This window comes from Pygocentrus nattereri, chromosome 11, assembly GCF_015220715.1.
Source record: "Pygocentrus nattereri isolate fPygNat1 chromosome 11, fPygNat1.pri, whole genome shotgun sequence".
NCBI classification, from domain to species: Eukaryota; Metazoa; Chordata; class Actinopteri; order Characiformes; family Serrasalmidae; genus Pygocentrus; species Pygocentrus nattereri.
Window position 1 is genome coordinate 19,042,522 of NC_051221.1, and position 27,935 is coordinate 19,070,456.

At 40.8% G+C, this 27,935-nt stretch overlaps 2 protein-coding genes and 1 long non-coding RNA gene across 6 annotated transcripts in view; 1 reads left to right on the forward strand and 2 right to left on the reverse strand.

The window, feature by feature from the left end:
• Positions 1-9,734, reverse strand: part of tcof1 (treacle ribosome biogenesis factor 1) — an 11,851-nt gene extending 2,117 nt beyond the window's left edge. For 2 of the 4 annotated variants that reach the window (XR_005130962.1, XM_017724853.2), the window contains exons 1-8: positions 9,502-9,734; positions 7,338-7,393; positions 7,000-7,064; positions 4,222-4,283; positions 3,928-4,120; positions 3,392-3,459; positions 3,110-3,287; positions 1-2,133 (exon numbers count right to left, since the gene is read on the reverse strand). The exon at positions 1-2,133 is cut by the window's left edge and continues 129 nt beyond it. Coding sequence is in view for 3 of the 4 variants with exons in the window: in XM_017724853.2 (XP_017580342.2) it covers positions 1-2,133; positions 3,110-3,287; positions 3,392-3,459; positions 3,928-4,120; positions 4,222-4,283; positions 7,000-7,064; positions 7,338-7,393; positions 9,502-9,618 (2,872 nt within the window). In the remaining variant the exon portion in view is untranslated. The remainder of the gene's footprint in view (positions 2,134-3,109; positions 3,288-3,391; positions 3,460-3,927; positions 4,121-4,221; positions 4,284-6,999; positions 7,065-7,337; positions 7,394-9,501) is intronic. The other 2 variants (XM_017724854.2, XM_017724855.2) reach the window with 2 other exon arrangements.
• The window catches only part of arsia (arylsulfatase family, member Ia), a 35,536-nt gene extending 8,637 nt beyond the window's left edge, over positions 1-26,899 (forward strand). Inside the window, exons 2-3 of the mRNA XM_037542747.1 lie at positions 22,874-23,263; positions 24,995-26,899. Coding sequence (XP_037398644.1) covers positions 22,874-23,263; positions 24,995-26,396 — 1,792 coding nt within the window. The 3' untranslated portion in view covers positions 26,397-26,899. The remainder of the gene's footprint in view (positions 1-22,873; positions 23,264-24,994) is intronic.
• Positions 10,144-11,938, reverse strand: LOC108443930. Its single transcript, XR_001859194.1, has 3 exons — positions 11,399-11,938; positions 11,189-11,311; positions 10,144-11,101 (listed from the first exon to the last, which is right to left on the reverse strand). It is a non-coding gene; the product is annotated as an uncharacterized LOC108443930 (long non-coding RNA).
• Positions 26,900-27,935: the final 1,036 nt, after the last annotated feature.

Sequence of the window (27,935 nt, forward strand, 5' to 3'; positions counted from 1 at the left end):
CTGCAGGACCATCCTCAGGAGCTGAAACATTTATGTTTTCTTCATCTCTACTTTTCCTTTTCTTTTCTGCGTGCTGGGTTTGGGTACTAGGGCTGATGATATCCTCTGAAGAAATTGTCTGGTTAGTTAAAAGACTACTGTGATCATCTGCTCTGGATTTAATGTGTTCTGCTGATTTAGAGACATCTGTTACTGAATGAGTCTCAGCACTTTCTACGTTGTCAGGCATCTTTCTCTTGCTCTTTTTGGAGGTGTGTTTTTTGCTAGCTCCCCCGATATCTGAACAGGCCTTCATAGAGGGAGACTCAGCCTGATCAGCTTCTGTACTTTTCTTGTTTTTAGACTTTTTATACGGTGTCTCTGAGAGAGGAGCTTCCAAGAGGGTATTTGATATCTGATGTTTAGCTTTTTTAGAAGGCCTCTCAGAATAAACCGGTTCTGAGAGGGCAACAGCTGCAATTTTCTGAGATGGAGTTTCACTTATATTTAGCTCTGAGATACTGTCCGTTTCCTTAGCTTTTACTTTCTTAGAGGGTTTCTCACCTGGATGAAGCTCTGCAGCACTTTCTGGTTTCTTAGTTTTTTTTTTTGACAGAGACTCTGAGTGATCAATGTTTAAGTTATTGACATTCTCAGCTTCAACTTCACCAGTTGGAGTGTTTATAGCCACAGGCTCTGGAGGATCTCTAGCTTTTTTGGCTTTAGTTTTCTTAGAGAGAGTCTCGATTTGTAGAAGCCTCTCAATATCATCAGAATTTTTAGCCTTGGCTGTTTCGGATGGAGCCTCTACCTGATCAGACGTCAATTGTCTGTAGGCAACCTCTGCATCAGCATTTGTTGATGGAGTCTTCACAGCTAAATGCTCTGGAAGCTCTTTAGCTTTCTTAGTTTTAGCTTTCTTAGAGGGAGTCTCAACCTGAGTAGGACTAAGAATATCACTAGACTTTTTATCCTTGGCTGTTTCAAATGGAGCGTCTACCTGATCAGACGTCAATTGTCTGTAGGCAACCTCTGCATCAGCATTTGTTGATGGAGTCTTCACAGCTAAATGCTCTGGAAGCTCTTTAGCTTTCTTAGTTTTAGCTTTCTTAGAGGGAGTCTCAACCTGAGTAGGACTAAGAATGTCACTAGACTTTTTAGCCTTGGCTATTTTTGATGTAGCCTCTACCTGATCAGACGTCAATTGCCCGTAGGCAACCTCTGCATCAGCATTTGTTGATGGAGTCCTCACGGCTAATGGTTCAGGAAGCTCTTTAGCTTTTTTGGCTTTAGCTTTCTTAGAAGGAATGTCAATCTGTGTAAGACTAAGAACATCATTAGACTTTTTAGCCTTGGCTCTCTTTGATGGAGTCTCTGAACGATCAGATATTAACTGTTTATTGGCCACCCCAGCATCAGCTTTTGCTGATGGGGTCTTCCCATCTACAGGTTTTGTGTGTTCAACAGACTTCTTAGATTTAGCTTTCTTAGAGGGAGTTTCAACTAGATCTGAAAACGCATTGTTCTTTCCCGAATGGTCAAATATTAAGCGGCTACTGGCAGCCCCAGCCTCACCTTCCACAGAAGGAGGCTCCCCACCTAAAGGCTCAGGAGATGTAACAACTTTAGATTTAGCTTTCTTAGAGGAACTCTTGACTTGTTTACATTCTATTGGATTTTCTGGTTTCTGAGTCTCAACCTTTTTGGTTGTAGTTTCAAAGCTATTAGATTCTAACTGGCTCTTTTTCTTTTTGTGTTTAACCTTTTCAGGGGGGTGGGTAATTGTGCCATTCTCTGAGAGACCATCAGTCGTAGGGATTACAAGTTGTTCTGAAAGAGTGTTCATTTTATTTACAGGGATCTCGACCATATTAGGTTCTGAAAAGCTGCCTTTATCTTTTGCTTTCTTGGATGAAGTTTCCATATTATCTAGTGTAATAATGTTAGTTTTCTTGGTTCTTTTTTTTGAAGGTTTCTCTGTTTTAGTGGTGTTTGAATTTATGGCAGGTTTAGTCTTAGTTTTCCTGGGAGAGGGCCTGGCCTTTATGTTTGTGCCTCTATCGTTTTTTGTCTTGGCTGGCTGTCTTATTTTTGCAGACTTCTCTGAAAAGGCTGCAGGAGAGGTGCTGATGTTTGTCTTTGCTGTGCCAGCATCTAGAAAAACAACATGGTAATATGTTAATATGACCATTAGTCATTATTCACTAATAATTGCTCATTTATAACAACAAACTGACATGAGGTAATTGTCTTCTGTATTATATCTATGCACAGAGTTAGAGGCCACTAGGACACGCCTACTCTATACTCTACATTTCTCCTACTTTATACTACTCCATAGGTGTCAACCAATTCTTTTTACCTGTATAAAAAGTTTTTTCCACAATTTTGGAGGTATAAGGCTGTATAGGGCTATAAGGACTCTGGACAGCAGACAGAGCATGCTTGTACACAGACAAAACAGATATTGCCACATGTGATAAATGAGTCAAGCCAACAAAGTGTCAAAAAAAAAAATGTTGCACTATAATAATCAGACACAGTATAGTTTCTGTGACTTGTTACACTGAAATGCATGGGCAATAAATGCATTAACTCCTTAGTCTCACCTTCCAGATTATTCTACAGGAGGCTTTTATCTTGTCAGCTTTTCACAAAATACAACCAGACTCTGCGTTTTCCACCATTGATTATGTGCGTGTGAGACTGTTTAGCTGTTTAACTGTGAAATACAGTAAAACTAAAATTTCTGATTCCATATGATTAGTATAGATACTAGGGAAATATGACAGTAAAGAAAATTGCAATAGAATTAGAATACAAATAAATACAATTTAATATCATTATTAAGTACTATAGAGGTATCAGTGAATTTATACGTTTTGGAAGCTGTAAATATAAGGATTACTCTCTTTAGAGGTTGACACCTATGCTACTCTCAGACATAAGTTGACTGACTGTACTGGAGTCTTGTACTCTAAGGAGTCTTTCATGGAAACTTGCACAGTCAATAATGCCTCAGACAATCTCTAAGTGGATAGACTTGCGCTCGAGCAATTCAAGACAAGAACACAGAAAAACAGGACAGAGCATCTAGCGAGCCTACACTACTGTAAACTCTTTGTCTTACCAGAGAACTCTAAGGCTAATCTCTTCCACTTCTCCACATCGAGGCTGGAATCTGAGTCAGAATTATCTACTGTGGGACTTATGAAGGCAGGTACTGGGACAGCTGTCTGGCCTCCTTCTGAACTGACTGCCTTGTCCTTTTTCTGAGGACTTTTCTGGTTCCCTGGTCCAGCTGTTGTCTGTACACAGAGGTGGAATTAATGCTGACAAATCAGTAAGAGACATTTGCGGGCTATAGCTTCTATAATTAAACATCCTATGAATGTTAGCATAAGCTGCAAACCTGTAATTTGTCCTTTTTTGTAGAGCTGATACCACGTCCCACATTCCTGGTCCTTTTTGGTTTGGGCACTGCATGAAAGAAAAACTATTTTTGTGAAAAAGATGTAAGAGGAGAATGATGTTTGCCTATCAGTAATACTGCAATTAAAAAGTAATACAGTCAGACCAATATACTGTCACTGCAGTAACAAAGCGTCATACATGTCCAAATATATCCAGACAACACTTCTGATTAGTACACCCATTGCCTACATGGGTATTCAATTGCATACACACACAGCTTGTATGATCTTCATAAAAAGCATCACCATTTAACAGTATGAGGCTGTTTTGCTGTTTAACTTTCAAATACTTTCAAATGTACTGGAGTCTCGTCCTCTGTTTCTATGAAAGACTACTTAGTCAATAATGCCTCAGACAATCTCTTCTAAGTTGACAGACTTGTGCTAATGGGTTGGGAAATTCAAGAGAAGAACAGAGAAAAACAGGACAGAGCATCTGCTGATCCTATACCACTGTAACATCTTTCTGTCTTACCAGAGAACTCTAAGGCTAATCTTTTCCACTTCTCCACATCGAGGCTGGAATCTGAGTCAGAATCTTCTCCTACTGTGGGACTGAATGCAGGTTCCGGAACAGCTATGTGGCCTCCTTCTGAAACGGCTGTCTTGTCCTTCTTTTTCTGAGGTCTTTTCCTTTCGCGATTCCCTGTTCCAGCTGTTGACTGTACCTGAGGGTGGGATTAATGTTGACAGATCAGTAAGAGACATTTGTGGGCTACATCTTATGCTTACAACTTAACATTCTATGAACATAGGAATAGCTCCATACCTGTAATTTGTTGTGTTTTTTAGATTTAATCTTGGGTCCTTCCTTGGGGACATTTTTGGGTGCTGCATGAAAGAGAAACAATTTTTGTGAAAAAGACATAAGAGGGTGACAATATTTGCTCTATAAGTAACGCTATGATCATAGTAAGAGCAATATACTGTCACCGCCTTAACAAAACGTCATATGTGTCCAAATGTATCCAGACAACACTTCCTTTTTTTTTTTTTGTTTGAATATTTTATAAGGTTATAACCATAATACAAATAACAAAAACAAATGAAAAACATACATTGTTGTACGAAAAAAAGGGGGGGAAAAAAGAAAGGGGTGAGATATGAGTGTTTCAATTATATTTATTTATGCCTGTATACATTCTATCTGGTCCAGTGGAACGTCCTTAATGTAATCAATACATGGTTGCCAGGTCTTATAAAATACTTTAGTATTATTATTTAATTGATAGGTTATTTTTTTTCTAAGCATATACAACTCTTGATTTCAGAAAGCCACATCCCATTAGGAATTTGAGCCTCTGATTTCCATTTTAGCGCAATACACTTTTTAGCAATGATTAACATCATTTCTGTAAGCTGTAGAGCATGTTTATTTCTGAAATCTGCATTAGTGTAGTTTCCCAAAAGACAAATTTCTAGGTCTACTGGAAAGGCCTTTTCATTAATCTCCGATATTGTATTGCAGACTTTTTTAGGACTTTTTTAGCACTTTAGGACATGTCTAGGTGCAATGCAAAAAAGTTCCTTCAGCAGAGCCACATCTAAAACAGTGGGGTGAAACGTAGGGGTTAAATTTATGCAATTTAGATGGAGTAGCATAAAGCTGGTGAATAAAATTATACTGAATTAATCTAGAATTTACAATAGATGTAACACTATCTTTACACAGATCACTCCACAGTTTTGCATCTAAGTTTACACCCAAATCCTACTCCCATTTAACCTTCGACTTATCTGGTTCACTTACAGATTGATTTGATAGAAGTGCTGTATACATATTTGATATAATTTTCTGAAGTGGCTGATCTGAAAGACCTTGTCCATTGGTGTCATTGTGGGTAGATTCCAATTGTGTTTACTGCTAGTTCTGATGATGTCTCATAGCTGTAGGTAACAAATATGTATTGTTTAAATTATATTCCTGTTTAATCTGTTCAAAAGATATAAAGACTCCTTCCTTGTAGCAATGTTCTAAACGATGAATTCCTTTTTTGGGCCATTCACTAAAATTTTTTATTTTGAATGAACTGTGGAAGTAATCCATTTCTCCATAGGGGTGTTTTACATGAGAGAAATCCATTTTGTCCAAATAATTTTTGAAGCTTTCCCCATGTTTGCACTAGGTGGTGAATCATGGGGTTATCGGTTGCCTTTTGACTAACTTTATATCCCATTTATATATTAGGTGTATATGGGGTCTCCTCTTTTATTTCTAATTTTTCAATATTTAGCCATGAAGGATGGGGGCCCCTATCAAATATCTGGGCTAAAAATCTAGCTTGGGCGGGCCAGTAGTAAAGTTTAAAATTAGGAAGTCGTAACTAGTCCAGAACTCCTTGACTAGTCCAGAGTTAATTTATTTAAGCTGATCCTTGGAGTTTTACCACACCATATAAATTACCTAATCAGTCTATTAAGAGAGGTAAAAAAAAAGATGTCAGTACATGAACAGGGAGTGACTGAAATGTATAGAAATTTGGGCAAAATATTCATTTTTATTACATTAATTCTACCAAGTAATGTGAGGTCAATCCATCTACTAATATCCTTATTTCACCTTCTCCAGCAGGCCAATAAGATTGAGATTATATAGATTTTTTAGATTGCTATTTACTAGAACACCTAAGTCTTTAAAATTTGTAGGTGTATACTTAAAAGGAAACTTATGACTTATAGTTTTATAATTGAATATAGAAAGTGGCATGATTTTTATCAAGGTTAACTTTATATCCACTAAAAGAACTATATGATTGCACCAAATCCTGCAAATAAGAAAGAGACATTTCTGGATTAGTTAAAAATAAAACAATATCATCCACAAAAACTTTCTTTTGATAAAAAAATAAGTATTGTTAGCGTGATAAATTATGTCACAACTTGTCACACTATGCTTTTTTTGATCATGTCAAGGACATGGCGCTGAACTAAGTTCAGTTAACTGAGCCTAATCACTCTGTCTTTGTAATCAAACATGCAGTCGGTCAGTGTTTTTCAAGTATTAACGATGTCCTTGATCACCATATCAGAGCAGTGATTTCCCAGAATGTGGAACACCACTGAACTGAGCAGAGACGGCACAAATTTGTAGTCCTGTGAAAAAGGGCTGAGCAATATGATGATAAGTATTGTTAGCGTGATAAAATATGTCACAGCTTGTCACACTATGCTTTTTTTTGATCATATCAAGGACATCATTAATACTTGAAAAACACTGACCCACTGCATGTTTGATTACAAAGACAGAGTGATTAGGCTCAGTTAACTGAACTTAGTTCAGCGCTGTTCAGTTCATCAAACAGCTGCATGACAGCATGAACTCTAACGAATAATTCTGATCACTAAGTGAAAAATGCCTCTAATGAATTTCACACGTTTCAATAGAAGGAATAAGACTAAATTGAAATCTGACCTTTTTGTACAAAAGCATTAAGATGGTCATAAATTTGCTTAAAATTGAACAGTGACCTAGAAATACAAAGTCATTGGCAGGTAAAGTGTGTTTTCATTTCAGTGGAGACCTTTTCATACCATTAATATAATTTACCTGCGTTGCTGACCGTTGATTTCCCTTGTGGATCTTCTCTTGTACTGTTCTTTCCACTTTCCTCACTTCATAAAGCAAGACAAATGTTAAAGGTTTAATGAAGCACAACCAGCAATAAACGTCATGCATTCCAACAGCATTCAGTTCCATTTTAGGCCTCCTTCTGCTGTTAATGTTTTCCTTGTACAAAAGTTCTTAACAGCAACAAAGTTGATTCACTGTTCAGCTAAATACTAAACTCTTTGTAATTTCCGATGAGAATCTGGTGCAGAACAACAAAGGCAGTGAAGGAGCGACCCATGACAAGTACTTAACATTGCTTTTAAAGAAACACTCACCTCAGCCATTTCTTGAATATGTCATTCAGAGACACTTTCACACTCGTAGTCTTCACCTACAAATTAAGCAGACAATATAATTGATATCTTTCCTAAACAGCAACAGGTTTAACTGCACAAGACCTGCACTAACAGAATACAAATGTTTGAAAAAGTATGTGGATTACATTCCAGTATCAAGCCTGCAGCTATCAAGTAAGCTGTGATTAACAACAGAGGTTTTCTTGCATATTTTGACTGTTGAGATGTAAACAAAGTCATGCAACATGGTTTAATGTGAAACAGTTCATTGCAGAGAAACTTGAAGACTGTGGTGGTGACAGGAACCAGGGCTTGCAATGTGCAAAATGGAAATATAACCATTCAATTTACTGTCCAAAACCAACAGTGAACCTATATGTGTCTTCTGAGTTTATATATGTCATGTAAATCATGTAAAAACAATGGTAAATCTAAAAAACAAAAATCTTTCTTTGGGGAATTTTTGCTTTACAATGAACCTCTCGGTCACAAATACATTTAAAATAACATACTTCGGCAAGATTCTTCTGTAAGCACGATCGTTAAACAATGTCTCAGGCATCAGGCAGCACATTCATAACTGTTGTTGTGTAATAACTTTCTGTGAATCTGCTTTTGCAGCTGTATGGAAGCTACAGACATCTGGTTCCCATCACCACCACTGAGAACAATTCAGACTCTTCCAAAACTCTTAAATTTCTCCACAACATAACATCAAACCACTCTAAATGACTTTGTTTCCATTGTGATGTTTGTAATATGAAACTGTACCTCGCTGTGACAGTAACGCTGACTTTTAAACATTCAGAAAGTTAGAAAGTTTGGTGGAATTCCATCTCATCAATATTTGCCTCACCATATCAGAGCAGTGATTTCCCAGAATGTGGAACACCACTGAACTGAGCAGAGACGGCACAAATTTGTAGTCCTGTGAAAAAGGGCTGAGCAATATGACGATAAGTATTGTTAGCGTGATAAAATATGTCACAGCTTGTCACACTATGCTTTTTTTTGATCATATCAAGGACATCATTAATACTTGAAAAACACTGACCGATTGCATGTTTGATTACAAAGACAGAGTGATTAGGCTCAGTTAACTGAACTTAGTTCAGCGCTGTTCAGTTCATCAAACGGCTTTATCTGTTCCAACTTATCACATGTCAGTAAAATGACACGTGACACACTGTGTATGTTAAAACTTCTTGAAGTATCATGAAATCTGATAAGATAAACCCTGCATCCAAAACAGGGATGCAGGACAGACCAAGAGTGCTGCGCTCCATTTATGAACTACAGTGACTCTCAACCGCAATTAGTGTAATTTTCTGTTAAATACATGTTTATGATATACAGTAAGACCATTTCCTTTCTCTGAAATATGTATGAAATTTTCAAATAGCGTCAAAACGTTTAAAGAAAATGAAAAAAAAAGAAAGACAGACAGGGAACAGAGAAAGAGAGACAGAACAGATGAGAGAGTACAGTGGCTGCATGTCTCCATCAGCTCTTGAGCTCACACACTGTTTGATCCGCCTCTGTACTATAAGGTATGGACCGTGTTCGTTCAGATGATGTAAAACAAGCACTTTATAACCAGGATTACTGGGATAAGTGTCGATCAGTATCGCTGTAGAGAGAAGCTAGAGGAACAAAGAGAGAGAGAGAACAGAGCTATATTGGGAGCGTGTGCACTATAAGCCCTTATATCACGAGCAGTGCCTGTGTTTACACCAGCACCTGAGGACCTTCTGAGGATTAGTTTCGATTCTGAACAATCAGAAACCAAAAACAACCGAAAAAGCGCCCTACAGTCCTGTACAATGAAAACTAACAGTCGACTAACGGCCAGCGTGCAGCTCGCCCACTCGGACTGAGTCAGCTCAAACAAAACATTGGCAGCGGGGGTCGTCGTCAACACAGCGCACAGACCCACCTCGTACGACCACCACGCTCACATTCCGCGTTAAACTTTGTTACTGCAGCCCTGCGAGTTCATCATGCAGCGCAGCAGCGGTTATACTGCTGTATATACGTTCACTGCTGTCCAGCTTAACATAAGCAAGAGCAGTAAAATGCGCTATAACTGAGACATCACAACAAGACCCTTAACGCTTGGTAAGTAAGTAAACGTGCAGTAAACCTGAGGGGCGTGCTTTCTGAGCACGTTGGCCGCGTTCTCGTGTCCATTCTCCTTCAAATGCAGGTATATCAAATTAATTAGGGCATGCTCTGAGACTTCTGGGTGTTTCGACGTCATGTCTCACGAGAACAGCAAAAGAAAAAAGAAAAAGATGTTTGTAAACAAACTTTGTCGCATTTAAGTAGCTTCAGCTATCTTCCCTAACCATCATGCTTTCCGCCTTGCACCTTTGAACCAGCGCCGTCACGTAGTAGACTCGGCGCATTGTGGGAAATGTAGTTTCTGTGGATGGGTAGGTCTACATAGGCCCTGTATTGAATGTGCTCAGGGCCATTTCTACGCATGCGGGGGCCCTCACCCACGCCAGGGTTATGATTTAGAGTGTAAGGATGAAGGTGAACAAATACTTATTTTTTAATCAAAAGAAAGTTTAATGAATGTAAACAATGACACCTTGCTGTCAGATGAAAACTCCAAAAAGAGAGAAGGGAAAAAAAGTTAACTTAAAATTATTTTATTCCAATAAGTCAATTTAGACTGTAATTGTGGCAAATGGCAAAGCAGCAGCCAGCATTTTTGTATGTGCATATATAAATAATTTGTATTGATTATGTTTGCAAAAGAGTTTGTACACAAGTCCACTAGAAGTGCAAAGGGGCTTTATTTGGGTCAATCAGAAACTCAAAATCCATAGGCAGGGGCCAAAACACAGGCAGGCATTTAGAGAGCCCAGGATCACTTGGAGGTGTGCAAATGGAAAGAGCCAGGGAAGGCCCAAGTAGAATGTCCCCAGATGGGGGAGCCATGACACCTCACCCCACCCCATAGGCATGGCTTCTGAAGCAGACGATAGAAACTGGGAAGCTGGCTGTAGCACAATCTATTGACCTAGCAGAGAAGGAACAGCCCTGCTAGCTGGCCCAGGTGGACCATTCCTAAAAGGTAGCACTGGAGCAACTCTGGGAGCCAGCAAAAGGATGAGCATGCACAGGAGACCACCACAAGAGGATCAGCACCTTGGGAAGCTGGCCCTGGAGCAAGAACAGAAGCATCAGCTCCAGTAGTTGCCACCCCAGGAGAGGCAGCTAGGTGTCTTGGTGAGCCATCTCTGGCCTAGTACCTGAAGGGTGTCATGATAAGGGAAAACATCACAAGGCCAGTGCTTTCTATAGCACAGGGAAGAGCCTTGAGGGCTGTTATCAATGAGCCAGTGCTCTCCATGGCATCGGACAGAGCCTTGAGGGCAGGCATCATTGACCCAGTGCTCTCCATGGCCCTGGACGGAGTCATGGAACACTCTCACTGGTGTTCTCCAGAGCTCTGGGCAGCACTGTGGAGCTCAGTGCAGGCACTCTCCAGCACAATAGGTGGTGCTGTGGGACCCTTCTCGGCCACCTGGGACTCTGCCACATCACCCCACTCAGCAACACAGAGACTGAAGCGAGGGTGGTATAGCCCCTCTCCACAAAAAAAAAAAATCTTTAGGAAGCCTAGTCCTCTTAACACAGGGCCAAAGGTAAACTGGAAGAGACTCCAGAACTTGAGTGATCCGTCTCACTAGGTGAGGCCCCCATGTAAGCCATCCAGTCTGTGGCCAGCCCTGATAATAACAGAATCATGAAGCCCAGTTTAGTTTTCTCAGACTGGAAAGACACGCTACAGTGAGCCGAATAGCAGAGCCACTCACCCATGAAGTCAACTACGGCTCTGGCTCCCTGTAGTGAAAGCAGGGTGAACTGGCAGTATGGAGAAAAGCTTGCTGGTGGCTGGGTGTGAAGCCACTCACTGCAGCACTGGTCAGAAAAGTCTTCTGTAAAGGAGCAGACATTAAGTCATTTGCACGTGTGAAGTGTTTTTGTTTTCGTGTGTTAATCCAACGCTCCAAATCCAGACAGACATTTAAGGGCGTTTCCACACTTGGGCCGTTCCAGCGCCTGAAGTGGACTCCGAGCGCTGAGTCATGGTGTCTTTTGCATATGTGAAGACGCCAAACGAACTCAGACCCTCTAAACGCCCTCAGAAACGAACCCACCCGAGACCAGCTCTCTGGGTGGTCTCAGTTCGATTAATTTGTACACTTTGGAAACAAAACGGCCCCAGTCCGCTTTAGCGTTGCTTTATGGTGAAGGCCTCGAGGCTCGCCGTACACACAGCCCCGGTCTTCAGCGGCCCTGAGGGTCATTTATAAGGTTCTACTCCGGATAAAGTCTGTCCGTGATCTGAGACCGACAGCGCCGCGTGCGTATTGACGGGATAAGATGCGAGAGCTCGCGTGATTGTACCGTGTTAAAGGCTCGAGCTGGGCACGCAACGCGGTTTTCAGCTACTTTTACTCTGAACGCGGAATGAATGAAAATTCGCCGGGTGGCGCTTCAGTGAGGAGCTGAGCCGAAAACGGAGACCCTCCGCGGTAGACCCCCACATTTTCCCCATTTTTTATGCAGGCGGGTCTGGTGGGTCTTCTCGTCACCTGATAGGTCGGATTGATCAGAGAATGCGGCCCGCTGGGCGAGCGCTGTGAAAGGGGTCCGAGTTCTGATGGAGCTGTGGTCTGAGATCCCAAAGGACCAGAACAAGAACTGAGTGCTCTTTACAGTTCACTTACAGTGTGAACGCAGAAAGAACAGGTCATTTGCAGCGGGTTCCCTTCTAGGTTCGCTTTAACAGAACTGTGAAAACACTGTCAGTCTAGGACTCAGATGATCAGCACAGAGACTTCAAAATCACGCAGTGGATGAGTCCAGGATCACTTGGAGGTATATAAGTGGGTGGAGCCAGGGATCATCATCATTATTTTTATTATATACCCACATAAAACTGACAAGGAAACTGACAGAGATGATAGGCTATGACTTTTCAAGTGTACAATTATCTGATGGTTATCCTGTGATCTTTTATTTTAATGTTATGATTTTCACTGAGCCTCTCACCCCTAAAAGCTGCATTTAGCAGTTTGCTCAGTACAACAAAAAGCTCCAGTAGCCACCATGATCTGCCTGGTTTAACTTTTGCTGGCGCTTTCAACAAATGAGAGAAGAGCAGAGCACTGTCCAAGACCTTGTCTGGGGTCTTCATCAATGAAGTACTTTAAAGCAGTGAGATGTTTCAAACGCACACACGGCCCAGTGATTTGTTTGAAAGTGCTGAAATGTTTTAAAACAGCACTCTCCTCTATTTCCTGAGTTCTGTTTTTTCAGTGGTTAAAAATATTTGCTAGTCAGCACGCACATGTCTGTCATATTTGGTGAAAATACCCAATCGTGAAGCGGTGGGTGTAAAACCACAAACAAATCCTGCTTTAACATGACGCAAATATACAGATCTAACCCTTTTTAAAACGTGCCAGTTTGGTCTCGTTTAACAGGAACAGGTGTGTTTGCTCTTGCCTAAGTTTGTGAGTTTGTGTGTGTGTGTGTGTGTGTGTGTGTGTGTGAGAGAGTTTATGTGCGATGGGGGTTTGAGGCAGTGACGGTGTTTGAGTGCACAGGGTTGAAGCTGCATGTGCTGGAGCTTTATGTGTGTCTGATTATGTGAATGCATGTGGGCTTCTGTGTCGGGTCAATATTGGCAGAAAATGCCAGACTGGATATCGGTTGTAAAAGAATTTGATCCAACAAATCTATCTTAAAATAGCACACACTCTCACTGTGGGGTGTGCTGTTGCTGGCTGTGTAGTTCTTCCTGTGGGGTAGTAGTTTCAACATGATTAGTCAACTTTTAGATGCTAATCTTAACTAAAGTGCTTCAATTAAAAAGACCTCTTTTTAAAGCTTTGTTGTTAATAGAGGAAAAAATATCAGATTAGTATAGTATCACATCAGTATTGGTCGATATTTAAGGTTTCAATATCAGGATCAGAAAAGAAAAAGTGGTATTGTGCCATCTTTGGTGTGTAGTGGTAATAATTTTGACAGACTGTGTGTGGCATGGTGTGTGTGTGTTTCCAGGCAGTGGCTATTGAGGCCAAAATGATTGGTTTACTGTAACACATGATACACAATATGTATCATGATATTTTGACACTCAGATACAATTAAACAGTAACAACACATTTAAAAACCGCCATCAAAACTCTGAATGTTTTTTTACTCAACATTGCACATGGCACTAAATTCCACCTGAAACCAAAATGGACCATTTCTACCGTGTTAGTTCACGTCCTTGGTCGTATTAATCGTAATCCATTCTGCCTTATCATTCAAAAAGACTCCATTTTTGCTTCTCTGTAATGTCTTTGGTTGAAATGTACTGTCTTTATTTCTGGCTCTTAACACTTTCTGACATGTGGTTGCATCACTCTGTATCAGGGACAGGGAAAAATATATATCTATACTAACTAGTAATTTCTTTGCACGTTTTCCCTCCCACTCCCACCATCCTGACCCATCACTGGGTGAGAACACCCGTCATCACCTCTGCTCACGGCTGAACATTCATGTATGTCAGCAGACAACCTCCTCTTATCATCACCTCACTCTCACTTTATTCTCTCACTTTTAGTTTTGATTTTTGGGCGGTTCTAAAATAATCAGTCAGGTGTTATTTTTATTCCGTTTGTTTGCGCTGGCAATCCAAGCTCATCTTAACACAAGCAAGGTTTGTTGTCTAAGGTTTCCTATCATGCTGTGTGAAGCTGTGAGGCAGGTCAGCTGATGATTTAGTATTTGTCTCCTCTTCATGCAAATTGGGTGGTCCTAATAATGAGTAACACTTTCGTAAGAATTCCCCTCACCAATCACTTGTTTATTCATTTATCCAAACACAAACATTGTTCGCTCATCCATTCCATCATTTAAGTGTTGCTTTGTCTGTCCGTTTGTTCTTTTGTCTGTCCATCTATCTGTTTGTTTGTGCATCCATCTGTTTGCAGGTCTGTCCATCATTTCTTTTGTCCAGTTAATGTTTGTTAAACGCTGAATAATGGTTGTAGTTCTGTATGAGCGCCTGAGCAGGCAAGGAGTTTTGGACAGAGAGCTGTCAATCAAGCTGCTCATTAGCCACACCCACATAGTTTTCAGATAGGTCTGATCAGAAGTTTTTAAAGCTGTGTTTAATCATATTTATAGCATATGTTTTTCATTCAAGCTTTGTTGGATGTTTAACATAACACTGAAATTTAGTAACATACAAACATTTTTAACATTTTACTCTGTTCCCTGGTACTAACGTAATGAAACATGCAGCTTTTAAGTACTGACGATATTCCCAATATAGAAAGAAAACAATTTAGTTTACCCTAATAACAATAAAATATTGTCATACTGCCCACCTCTGCCTATGTTTATCAGTAATGGTAGTATTAGTGGTAGTTGTGCTGTAGTAGAGTGTGGGGGAGTGATGTTTTAGATGGGTTACCTGAGGAGGGGTGAGTTGGGTGACCAGGGGGTCAGAGTAGTAAAAGAGCTCCTTTCATGAGCATAAGAAAAAAAAAAACAGGCTGTTTTCCAAACGTAACACCAAGAAATGTTCAGGCAGGCAAAACAAGCTCAGTCTTGCTTCATTAAAAGAGTGCAGACATAAATGTGGATGGAAATGCAGATTCGCACATGCTTCTCTTTGAAATGAAGGATACACATGTAATGTAAATATAAGGGCTGATTTGTGTACGTTTGTGTATGTAGCCCTATTCTATGTCCATATCTGCCAACTTCAGCAGCATGCCTGTTATTCAATTATTGATACTAGGGCATTTATTTAGTTAGTATGAGTGATTTGGTAAGTATTATGAAAGTAATATGTAAGTTATGTAGTTATTAGAGTGAGGAATTGAAGTGTTGACCCACATACAGGGTATAAGGGGTTAACTCATTTCCATGGAGTATGGCAGCAACAGACTCATGCTGAATCAGAGCTTTCCTGATCTGCGGTAAAACTAATGCATGTAGTTATAGGTGTGTGTGTCTGTGTGTGTTGAGCTGGCCTTGATAGTTCAGTTTATGCTCATAAACGTGTTTCTGTTCGCCGTGATCTAAAAACTACCTGCCATTCGTGAGGTTCTGCTGCGCTTCCCACAACTAAGCTGTTTGCACAACATGATAAAGCATGGACCCCAATCATATCACGATTAGTAGTGGGCAGTATAAACATGGTATAATTACAATATACAATTTTTAGTGGTGTTATATATATATATATATATATATATATATAATGTTAGAATTTCTACATGGCTGAGGTTGGCTTCATGTACACCAACTTTTTGTTCAAATTTCAGCTGAATGTAACTGCTGCACTATTTTAGATGGAATAGTAAGCTTAAGCTTTGTTCAATATCTCCAGTCATTTGTCATATATGTGTCTGATGTAATGTAGAAAATACTACAGTTGTTCATGCTTCAATACCAGCTGGCCCACTGTTTGTTTTATGCTCAAGGTTCTGATGTAGTTTAATGCAGCTGACAGAGTTAGACAGCTTCGATGGCAGTATAAGAAGGAACAGAAGCCTGGCAATTGCTTGGGTGTCCATGTTAGGCAATAGGGTAACCCCAAAACTCTTATATATGAATGAATGTACGAATAGGCTGAAACTCTCCTTACACTTCAGTGTGAATGGGCAGAGATAAATCTCCTTAAGGCTGAAAAGGCAGATGTAAATGTATTGTTTTTCATGACATGGTGAGGTGGTGAATGAACATTTGGAAATTTCACATGTTACATTAGACTCTATAAATAAAGAGCTGATAGTGCTGAAAGTTATATATTGAGTTATATATTAAGTATTGGGGTGGCACGCTGGCGTGGTGGGTAGCGCTGTCGCCTCACAGCAAGGAGGGCCTGGGTTCGATTCCCTGGCTGGGTGACCAGGGTCCTCTCTGTGTTCTCCCCGTGTCTGCGTGGGTTTCCTCTGGGTTCTCCGGTTTCCTCCCACAGTCCAAAGACATGCAGTCAGGCCAATTGGACGTGCTAAATTGCCCCTAGGTGTGAGTGACTGGCGACCTGTCCAGGGTGTATCCTGCCTTCTGCCCGAAGACTGCTGGGATAGGCTCCAGCACCCCCCCGCGACCCTGACGGAGAAGCGGCTTAGGAAATGGATGGATGGATGGATATTAAGTATTGAATTGTTTGTCATAATATCATGTATATACCCCTCTTGGCCACAAAGTGAAGTGTTTCACTCACAAAATGCAAATGTTTTATATCCATATAAAGTCCATATACGCTGACCTTACTATGTGTGATTGAATGGATGTGTGTGACATAATTAAATTAAACTCACTTTTCCTGCGATTAACTAACAGAACGTGCTTTCATGGCCGCCATTGATGTGACGTTCCAAAATGTCAGGCACATAGACATATCGCATAAGCACACACACAAGCTACAAATGGGTGTACACATAAGCACATATGTGTACTTAGCCTGTGGGGAGAGGGGGAGGGAATGTAGGTTATGAAAGCAGGAAGGAAAAGGCCGTTCCTTTTATATCTTTACACATACCCCACTCTGAATGAAAAAAAGAAGCTTAACTTTAATGTGCATTCTGTTTCCTATACCTGAAAGTACAGAAGAATGCAAGCTTTGTACTTTTCGTCTGTGCTTCACACACAGAAAGCAGCAAAAGTGATAGCTATTAATGCAGTGAAATAAACTAAACGGACGCACGCATGTGTGATTTGATATCAGAGAAAATTACTGTACTAGTTTGAGAGTGAAAGGTGGTGGTTTACTGGAAGTGCTGCCCTTGATTAGAATGACTTTACTGTTAGAAGAAGCAGACGATGTTATTCAATGACATTGTTCTATGTTTGCCAAGGCCAACATCTGCTCCACTCTCTGCGTTCAGCTCTACTGGCCCCTTCCCTAATTATTTCCTTTCATGTGTGCTCTTTTTCTCCATACTGTAAGGAAAAAATGCTGACTAGCTCAGTACAGAAGGACTGGAGGTACAAAAGAGTATCTGTAAAGAAAATCTTTACAGTGAAATGAACTGAATGAGCACATTTTATCTGCAAATAATGATGAAATTTTTACCAATCGTGATAAAATTTTTTGTAATTTCTAATTCCTTGTTCTTGATAAATTAATGTCTAGTCTATCAATGGACATTTCGAAGGTAAAAACTGTCTGAGTCTGGGCCTGACCTTCTGGAAAACCACTGTGTGACAATGTCATTGGAAAAAAAGTCCTATACAAATAAAATTAAATGGAGTTTAATGGTAGTTGAATTGAATTCGATGGAGCCTAAACCTAAACTAAAAGAACCTGTAACCAGTTACTGGAAAGCAATGAGAATTTTGAGAGTGAATCATGAAATGGAAAGCAACTAATTGAATGAAAATCATTTTCATAAATGACAACAAACTCAATTTAAAAGCCTTATACTAAGTTGCTGAGGAACTTTAGTTCTAACTTTTATTCATTAAACCCCTGCCAACACAGTTTCAAAAATTTTAGATTTGTTTTAATATTATATAACATATATAATATATATGTATAATATATATATATATATATATATATATATATATATATATATATATATATAAGATAAATATCTTTAATATTAAAGATAAAAAAAGAAAATTGCCATTATATTTAAGAAATATATCTAAATGACCACTATTTGATAGTAGATAAATGTTCCAAAAAATGTCAAGCTGCTGGCTTGGAACTGTTTGGGTGTGCAAGAATGCAAAATGATTGACAGTGGCGTCTCCCAGGCAACCTAAACAACCCATACAGTGATGAGCAATTCCGCCAACAAAGTAAAAAAGTACCACATGTAACAGGCAGGATCAGTGGCGTCCAGCTCTAAATTGATTTTAACCCCTTAAATGGCCAGCCGCCCAGCAGTGGCCCCAAAGTTCTATTATACACTTCTATGACCTAAGACTAACTCAACCAATTTGCACTGAAGTCTCTATAGTTACTGAATAATAAGTATTTGCATGTAATAAGTCTTTGGATTTTAAGGAGTTAAAGAACAAGAGCCCTGGTTGAAAAGGTCAGGACATGTTAAAAAACCAAGCTTGGGTTTATTTCTAGCTCAGGTGTGTATAAATAATGTATTTTTATATCTTTTGCTTTTTTCAGTCACTCTTTGGTCACACTCTTGAAACAGTGGTTGTTGGTGAGTGAAGAGACTTTGACCAAAAGAATGTGACTGAAGAAGCCAAAACAGCCATGAATAGATATGAAAATGCATTTATATTATTCTTAGCATTACTGTAAGTCTAGTTTCTTTAAATGGGCTATTTTGAGGGTATTTGTTCCTTTAAATGCCACAAAATAAATATTTAATATAGTAAGTTTAGAAACACATCAGAACAGGTTGAAGTCTAAAAAGACACTGAATGTTTTGACATGTGGGTTGATTGAGCTCTTTGGATATAATCCAGCTTAAGGTGGATTTGTTGTTGTTGACTTAAGGTTGTAATGTAATGTTTACTTAATGGTGTGAAATGTTTTCAAGGCCTTCTTGTGCCAGAGGTGTAGTTCAAAAATCATCTGTCGCTTACTTCTTGTTTGTGTTGTTTGTCATAGAAAGAAAAATAAACAAATAAAATTAATGTGAATATGGTCATTGCTTGCTTGCTCACTGCATACATCTTCCCCAAGGCCCACCCTGCAGGGCCAAAGGTATGTGGACACTGAAAGATCACATCCATATATGCTCGCTGGAACATCTTGTGTCAAACCCAGGGGCATTAATGTGGAGTTTGTCCCCCTTTTACTACAATAACATCTTCTTCTCGGAAGACTTTCCACTAAATTTTGGAACATGGCTGAGGGGTATGCTTCCATTTAGCCACAAGAGCATTAGAGAGCGGGTACTGATGTTGGGTGATATGGCCTGGTATGCTGTCTGGGTTGCAATTCCTCCCAAAAGTGTTGCTGGGGGTTAAGGTCAGGACTCTGTGCAGGCCAGCCAAGTTCTTCCACACCAAACTCAGCAAACCATTTCTTCATGGACCTCGCTTTGTGTACTGGAACATTATCATGCTGAAACAGATAAGGGCCCTGACTACTGCTGCAAAGATGGCATCACACTATTCTCTAGAATGTCATTATATACTGTGGCATTAAGATTTCCCTTCACTGGAACTAAGGGGCCCAAACCATAAAAACAACCCCAGACTATTATTCACCCTCTACCAGACTTTACAGTTGGTACTGTAGCATTCTTCTAGCATTCACCACACCTATGTGGGGAAAAGTACAATTAAATAAAATACATACTGTCAAAAAAAAAACAGTTTTGGCCATTTTCAGACATGTTCAAAGATATTTGATGAATACATTATACATTTATTTCTTTTCCATATGGGAACCCATGTGTCCAAGAAAAAGCTCCAAAAACACATTTCCACCACTTCAGAGTCCAAAGGAGGTGTGCTTACATTAGCCATTGCTTAGTATTGTGCACGGCAATCTTAGACTTGTGTGCAGCTGTTCAGCCGTAGACACCCAGTCCAAGAAACACCCATTAAACAGCTGTTATGCTTTCTTTGCTTCCAAAGACTGTCTCAGTAGTGTTGCAACTGTGAACCAATAAACCAGGCTCATTAGCACTCGTTCAGTCATTCTGTGTTTTCTCTTTTCGTGGAAAACATAAGTGCTCTTGTTTTCAGATATGTTTAGCATATCTGACTTTCATGTTTTAATATGCTTAAATAGAATCAAATTTGCCTTAATTGAATGAGCCTACAGGCTTCTGAAGCAGTGCTGTGGCAGCAGCACATTACAGTGCTCCTTTATGTTCGTCTCTAGTGGAGATGCTATCTGCTGGTCCTGTGTGGGCTCTGTGGGACGATGCAGGGCGACTTAGTACCTGCTCTTTTCGGTTTCTACTCACATACAATACAAACAGTCACAGCCCAATAAAGAGGACTCTTGTGCACTAGAACACGGCTCCCGTTGAAGGCTGTTGAGGACCCCAGCTCCCGCAAAATGCCCCCAAAGGCCCAAAACGTGAGCTTTTAGGACAGGGCCTCCTGTTTCTGTTTGCAGAATCATGAAGAGTATTTTGTGATGGGTTAGGCAACCTCGAGGTTTGAGAGCTGTTTTCAATTTCAATTTGAAGTCATTACAAAGACCCCATACACAGACTACATTGGCCATGTTTACACAGAATGCTGGGAATTACAGCATTCATGGTTGATCAGAGATAAAGCAAACAAGTAACCATAGGGGAGATCGGAGATGGTTGGTACAGGGGTCGGTTGGCACAGTGTTAACCTCTGGGACAGTAAGGGAAGATCTCACAAGAGCTTTGAATGTTACAGTCTGTTAATGTGAGATAACGTTTTGATTTTTATATGTAAGCCTGGGTCAATACATTATAGGAATCTATGAAAGAGAAATTTAAAATATATTCATTTTCATTAAAATAATGAATAAAGATTAATATATATGACCATCAGCTATATTTTGACATAAAATGTAAAAGCCAAAATAAGCTATGCTAGTTAGCTAACATGAAGCAAATACAGAGTTGTGTCCTGAAGGGACAAGTCGGCAGTGGTTTCAAGTCTCTTCTCGATGATGTTCCGACAGTGGGATGACTGATTTCCAGTGTTTTGGAAATCTTTGTAAACCCCATCCTAGACATCTAGGACCTTCTTTTTGAAGGCCTTGGAGAGCTTTTTTGACGTAGGCAGGATGATACCACACTCATACAGCAGGCCAGACCAAATATCTGAGGTTTAAGTAAGACAGCTTCCTTTAAGATCCTCCAACTGGGCTCTAATGCTTAGCGCCTGGTCGGGTGCACCTGATTTCAATTTGACACATTTTGTGTCGTGCTAAATGTAGGGGGACACTTACTTTCACGCATGAAAGTTGCGTTTCTGTTATACAGAGCGTGACAAAAATGTTAATCTTAAGTGTCACTTATTAAATTATATCAACGCTGTTTAATGAAATGTTTTAAACGATAGGCTTTAAACACTGTGCCCACTATTCCCACTGCATGTTGAAGCCTGTGTTGTGTCTGCCTGGCACAACATGAACTTCATTGTGAATGCACTAATTCAGGGAAATACTCTCTGACACTGAAAATGTCTGTTTTTAGCAAAATTGTTCAGCTTTCATTTGCTGCTAGTTGAGTTGTCGAATTGTGTGTTTTGCCTAGGATATACAGAAGAGGCTGACAACTCTATGAACCAACCCCCTCTCCTTTATAGCAACACTAAATGGCGGAGGTCTTGCAATATACAATCTTTTAGCTTTTAGAAAGGACAAAGGCTCAGTGGAGATACAGGAGAGGCATCACAGAAACCTCCTGTCTTTCTGTCCTAAGTTAAGACTTGACAGGCCCAGATAAGATTTTTCACATATTCGTGTTTTACAGAAGCTTTTATCTTACTTTCATTTAAAATATCTGACAGTATCTTATACTGTTAAGCTAGGAAGCCCTTACTGGATCGAAGTTGACGATCAACTGCCATGTCTGTTTCCTAGCAACCGACCATCCCTGCCCAGCAGCGCGTAATCAAAATGATCAGGCTAGTTTAGCTGCCGTTGCTGTTGTGGATAAGGTGTAACAAAACTAAAGCGCGATAAAAGTTAAAGTTATGAATATTAAGACTTTGTGCTTGGTGTTGTTTATCAGAGCGTCGCGGCTCCACAGTTTCAGTTTCCCAAACGCTTTAGCCGAGCGCGCGAACGTTATCCCTCCTAATAAACCGACACGAGTTCAGCTCGGCCTCCTTATTATTCACCACTGTCGCTGTACGTTTATCAACGAGAACACGCGAAGGTAATAAGAGGGGACTGTGGAGATCGTGTGTGCAGTGTCTGGGGCTTTTATAACGTTTTCACAGTGTGGGTCATTGTAACGGCATTATGCTAACGTTAGTTACAGTGAGCTGTGTTGCCTGTCACCACGTGAACGATAGAAACAGGTTAAGACTCTGGGGTTTTCGCAAAGTTAGGACAGAATGTGGGAAATTAGTCTAGTTAGGATGTTTCTGTAAAACTGTTTCCTCATCTGGAGTGTGGATAAGTTTCTGAAATTAAAAATGTAGTTCGCTTCTGTCCCAAATTCAGTGCTAACTCGAGTTGTCATGGTGACTAGCTAAACAGATCAGATTTGAGAGTGAAGACGTTTCTGTAATACGGTTCCGCTTTACATCCTAGAAGTTCAATGAGTTAATGCAGAAAACAGTGATACGTGTTTTTTGAATATATTTTTGACTGTTTGTATGTTTACATGTTTGTATGTTTGGGCATGTGACCCAAACAGTGTTTGGTTCAGGTCTATCCATGCGGGAGGGGTTAAGACCAGAGCTTTTAAGGAATCGTGCGGTAATCCTCGAAAGCAAACGGACCCCGTGCAGGGAGAAACAGTGAAGCCACGAAGCTGTGTGCCTGACCACTCACTCACTCCCTCCCTCCCTCACTGTCTCTCTCACTCACTCCCTCCTTGCAGTCCTCGGACATGGACGCAGCGTGTGCAGCTCTCTCGGACCTGCTCCTCCTCAATGCTGCTCTCTAGTCTGTTCAGGGGGAAAGTTAACATGGCCCTGTCGCCACTCACGGGTCTGTCCGTGATGAGTCTGCTTAGTGTGGGCTACCTGTCCTGGGACTGGACGAGCCCCAATCAGGTTGAGAACGAGCCCGGGGCCGCCGTGCCCGGACACCAAGCCCCTCACATCATCTTCATCATGACGGATGACCTGGGCTTCAACGACATCGGCTACCACAACCCAGACATCCGCACACCCACGCTGGACAAGCTGGCCGCCGAGGGGATCAAGCTGGAGAATTACTACGTGCAGCCCATCTGCACCCCGTCCCGCAGTCAGCTGCTCACGGGCAGGTAGAGCTCACGACTCCCTCTCACACTAATGAAGCACCCGGCTCTTTTAGCCTTAGATTAGCTAGAACCTGCTGAGAAGCCACACTTAAAAAGATGGTTCTTTAGTAAAGACAATGATTCTGTTTAGAACCATGAGTATTATGTAGAACCATTTGCATGCTTAAAAAGTGCTTTGCAGGGTGAAATGGTTCTTCAGATTGATGAAGAATGTGTTGTGTGTGGTTCTACATAGGCTTCAACCTTTTTGAAAATGATTCTACAGACCACCATATATGTACACCAAAAGGGTTCTACTATTCCAGTGTCAAATTTGTAACAACACAAGAACTCTTTTTGGTGTTATACAGAACCATTTTCTAAAATGTCTATACAGAACCATATACAATCTTCCATCAAACTGAAGAACCATTTCACCATACAAAGAACATTTTAAGCATGAACCGATTCTATATAAACTAAAGAACTAAAGTTCTAAAGAACCTTTAAGAACCATTTTTAAGTGTCTGTATCTCCACCAGAGACACAAAACCAGCTGCATTGAAGGGAAATCTTTCAACAATTCTGCATAAATCAATTGTAAACAATGTAATAAAGAGCACTCTGTTCTAGAGAAACTCTCTGAGTCAGGATTGTGAGTCTCTCTGAGTCACAGTGTTGGGGGTAGGCACCAGACGTCTCATCTGAAGAGTTAATGTATCACACAAAGAGTTAATGCCTCTTCCACAAAATGTTTATGAACACACTGCATGACGGCTGACACACTGTTTCTGATAGTTTCGAGATAAGAATAAGAAAAGAGATTGAATAAATGAATACATAGTGAGGTACAGGCAGGCATTGTAGCCTAGAGCGAAATAGTTACTCTACAATGAACCATCTTGCATCAAAACATTTAGTTTACACCTCAACATTTTAGTCATCCACATTTAGTCATTGATTCCTTGTTCTGTTTTAAATTTAGGATGATATTTTATCATTATCATGATACATTTCATTACAATATGCTGTTTTGAGCATATCATACATGTCATTAGTACTTAAGGAACACTGACGACTGCATGTTTCGTTATGAAGAGTCCTATTTGATTGGATTTAATGCAGTGCAGTATGTGAAACATTGAAGAAAACTCATGTACTCAAATTTTTTTGATGTGGCACTATTGGTGCATTGCATCTGTATGTCAAAATGCTGTCATGTGTTCTATGTGTTGTGAAAATATCTTGGCATACGTTTTGGCATATCGCCCACCTCTAATTTCTTCTCTTGGGCCTGTTCCAGTTTTACTGCAAAACACATTGATTTTTTTTCAAGCTTTAGCATTTAATTTCAGACCAAAAGGATTGTGCCAAAAAGGTATCTAGCAAACTTCAGCTCCTATGCTGATAGATGATGGATATATTGAGTAGTTGTTCTGTAAAACAGGGCTCCCTGGGGAGCCCACACTATGCACATTTTTGTGCTTTCCTTCATCTAACACACTGGACACAGCACATTAACTAATGAACAAGCTCCTTATGACTAGAGAAAACACAAAACTATGCAGAGCATGGGGCCTCTGGGTCTGAATTTGGGAACCTCTGCTGTAAGGAACTCAACACCTAATGAGATTTTTCTGGGCAGATACTTATATTTCATTGCAGTAACAAGGCGTTTTTTTGGAGTGTGGGTTTAGGCTACCCTACTCACCTCTGATCACCATCATCATTATAATCTCCCATTCCTCCCCTCAGGTATCAGATTCACACTGGCCTCCAGCATTCCATCATCCGGCCCCGTCAGCCTAACTGCCTGCCTTTTGACCAGGTCACTCTGCCACAGCGCCTCCAGGAAGCTGGCTACTCTACCCACATGGTGGGAAAATGGCATCTGGGCTTTTACAAGCGGGACTGTCTCCCAACTCGCCGGGGCTTCCACACCTACTTTGGCTCTCTGACGGGGAGCGTGGATTACTACACTTATGACTCCTGTGACGGCCCGGGGATGTGCGGCTATGATCTCCACGAAGGCGAGGCAGTGGCATGGGGACATGGGGGTAAATATTCCACTCACCTTTACACCCGTAGAGTGCGCAAGATCCTAGCGTCGCACAACCCGTCAGCACGGCCTCTCTTTATTTTTCTGTCCTTCCAGGCTGTGCACACACCTTTGCAGTCTCCCAAGGAGTACATCTACCCTTACCGTGGAATGGGCAACGTCCTGCGGCGCAAATATGCCGGCATGGTATCGGCTGTAGATGAGGCAGTGCGGAATGTGACTTACGCACTAAGGAAGTATGGTTACTATCGCAACAGCGTAATAATCTTCTCCACAGATAACGGAGGCCAGCCACACTTTGGTGGGAGCAACTGGCCTCTCAGAGGCAGGAAAGGGACGTATTGGGAAGGAGGTGTCCGTGGAGTGGGCTTTGTCCACAGTCCCCTTCTGAGGCAACGGAGAAAGGTCAGCAAGGCACTGGTCCACATCACCGACTGGTACCCGACATTGGTTGGCCTAGCAGGGGGCAATGTGTCCTGGACTCAGGGGCTGGACGGGTACAACGTGTGGGAGACTATCAGTGAGGGCAAAGAGTCTCCCCGCCTTGAGATCTTGCACAACATCGACCCGCTCTACGTCCAGGCACGGCACGGCTCCCTCCATGCTGGGTTCGGGATCTGGAACACGGCCGTGCAGGCATCGGTTCGGATGGGAGACTGGAAACTTTTGACCGGGGAGCCAGGATATGGGGACTGGACTCCTCCACAGATGCTGGGAAACTTTCCAGGAGGATGGTGGGACCTGGAGCGCCACACAGAGCCACGCAAATCCATGTGGCTATTCAACATCAGCGGAGATCCGTATGAGCGGTACGATCTGGCGGAGAAAAGGCCGGACGTGGTGAAACAGCTGCTGGCCAGGCTGGCCTTTTATAACCGCACAGCTGTGCCCGTGCGCTACCCGGCAGAAGACCCCAGGGCTGATCCCAGCCTAAATGGGGGTGCCTGGAGACCTTGGGCTGGGGATGAGGAAGCAGACTGCTGGAATGGAGTTTACCCCAGGAGGAACAAAGACAAGAAGGACAAGAAGAAGAAGTTCAGTAAAATGAGGTCATTTTTTAGGAAACTGAACACAAGGATGATGTCCAATAGAATATGAATGGTGAGATAAATAGGAATGGACAATGTTTATAGACATTTTCTTTTTTTGTAGTTGCATTATACTTGTGGGATCGCATTCCTTAATTCACACAAAGATGAAAGAACAATCCTAATGTCCTCTGGACAAATTCAGTTGAATACTTGACTGCATTTTGTTGCATATTCTACCTCTCTGTATTTTCTACTCTGGTGATTGTAATTAGCCATTTGTAAGGTCTTACAACATTTGTATTACAGCCTAAAGGTGGGCTGAACAATGATAGATAATCATAAATGCATTATTTTTGACTTTACTTTTATTTAGAATGAGGCAGGACTCATGCATGCTACATGTTGAAGTCTATAAAAGTTTTACTGACCTGCAGCAGTAGCTGTTGACACTATTTGTTGATTTGAGTTCTCAAAATGATGAACCACTCATACATTTTTTGGAAATGTATGTGATAAAATGCATAAAATAAAGAAAGCCTGCCTGATGGAGGTATATGGCACCTGCCTGAAGGCTAGTGTGATTTCTGTTGTGACACTGCTCTCTAGTGGGCACATGGTATTGGAAACAAAACTGAAATAATACTTCTCTCGAGCACGGGTTCTCAATTCTGGTCCTGGAGAAACCATGTCCTGCACTTTTTAGAGTTTTCCCTGCTCCAAACATACCTGATCCAAATACCGAAGTAAGATTTAGGGCAGTTAAACAGTAGAATGTGCAGGACTACCGAACCATGGTGATGACTCTGTGCTCTAGAGAGCTGGAAGCAAGTGACAACCAGTCATTTTAGTGACAACCAGTGTTTAGTAGCTATTTAATCCTAGTTCTGTATAGTTAATAGTGAATGTGTTGTGTTTTTTATTTATTTCTTTATTTCAGCATGATTTAGTTGTTGTGATGTAAACAAAGTCTTTCTGAGTGGTTTGATGTGAAGTTAATCATTGCAGAGAAACTAGCTAACTCAGATTTCTTTACATTGTTGTTAAAAGGAGTCGTGAGGTCTATAATGTGAATATAGCCAAAGATAGGCAAGTATGTATGTACGTCTCTGTCATGAATGTATTTTAAAAATGTTTTTTAAAACTTGTATCAGGCATCAGGCAGAGTATTTGTAAACACTGAATGTATTAGCGTTCTGTGGGGAGCTTTTAGAGGTGTTCAGACGCCTGGTTCCTATCACCACCAGTGTAATCTGTTACTCCATAACAACCACTCTGAACGGCATCATTTACATTTCAACAGTTCTAGAGAAAAGTAGAAAAATCTGTGAAATATTCCTGAAAGTGGAGCCAATTTATGCTTTTCGTGGTGATAATGCCATTACTTACACTGAAGTTGTGAGGAAAGGACTGTACCTTTTGCCTAAATCTATTTTAGTTCCTTGCTCATAGTTTTTAGTAATTTCATAGTAATTTCTTTGTTTTATGGGCATTTCTTTCATTGTGTTCTCATGTTGACAGTACCTTGCTGTTGCTCACTCCTCTCAATTTCCAGCTTTAGTGTGTTTATGTAGATCAAAACCATCCTAAAAAGAGTGCTCTTGCTGTC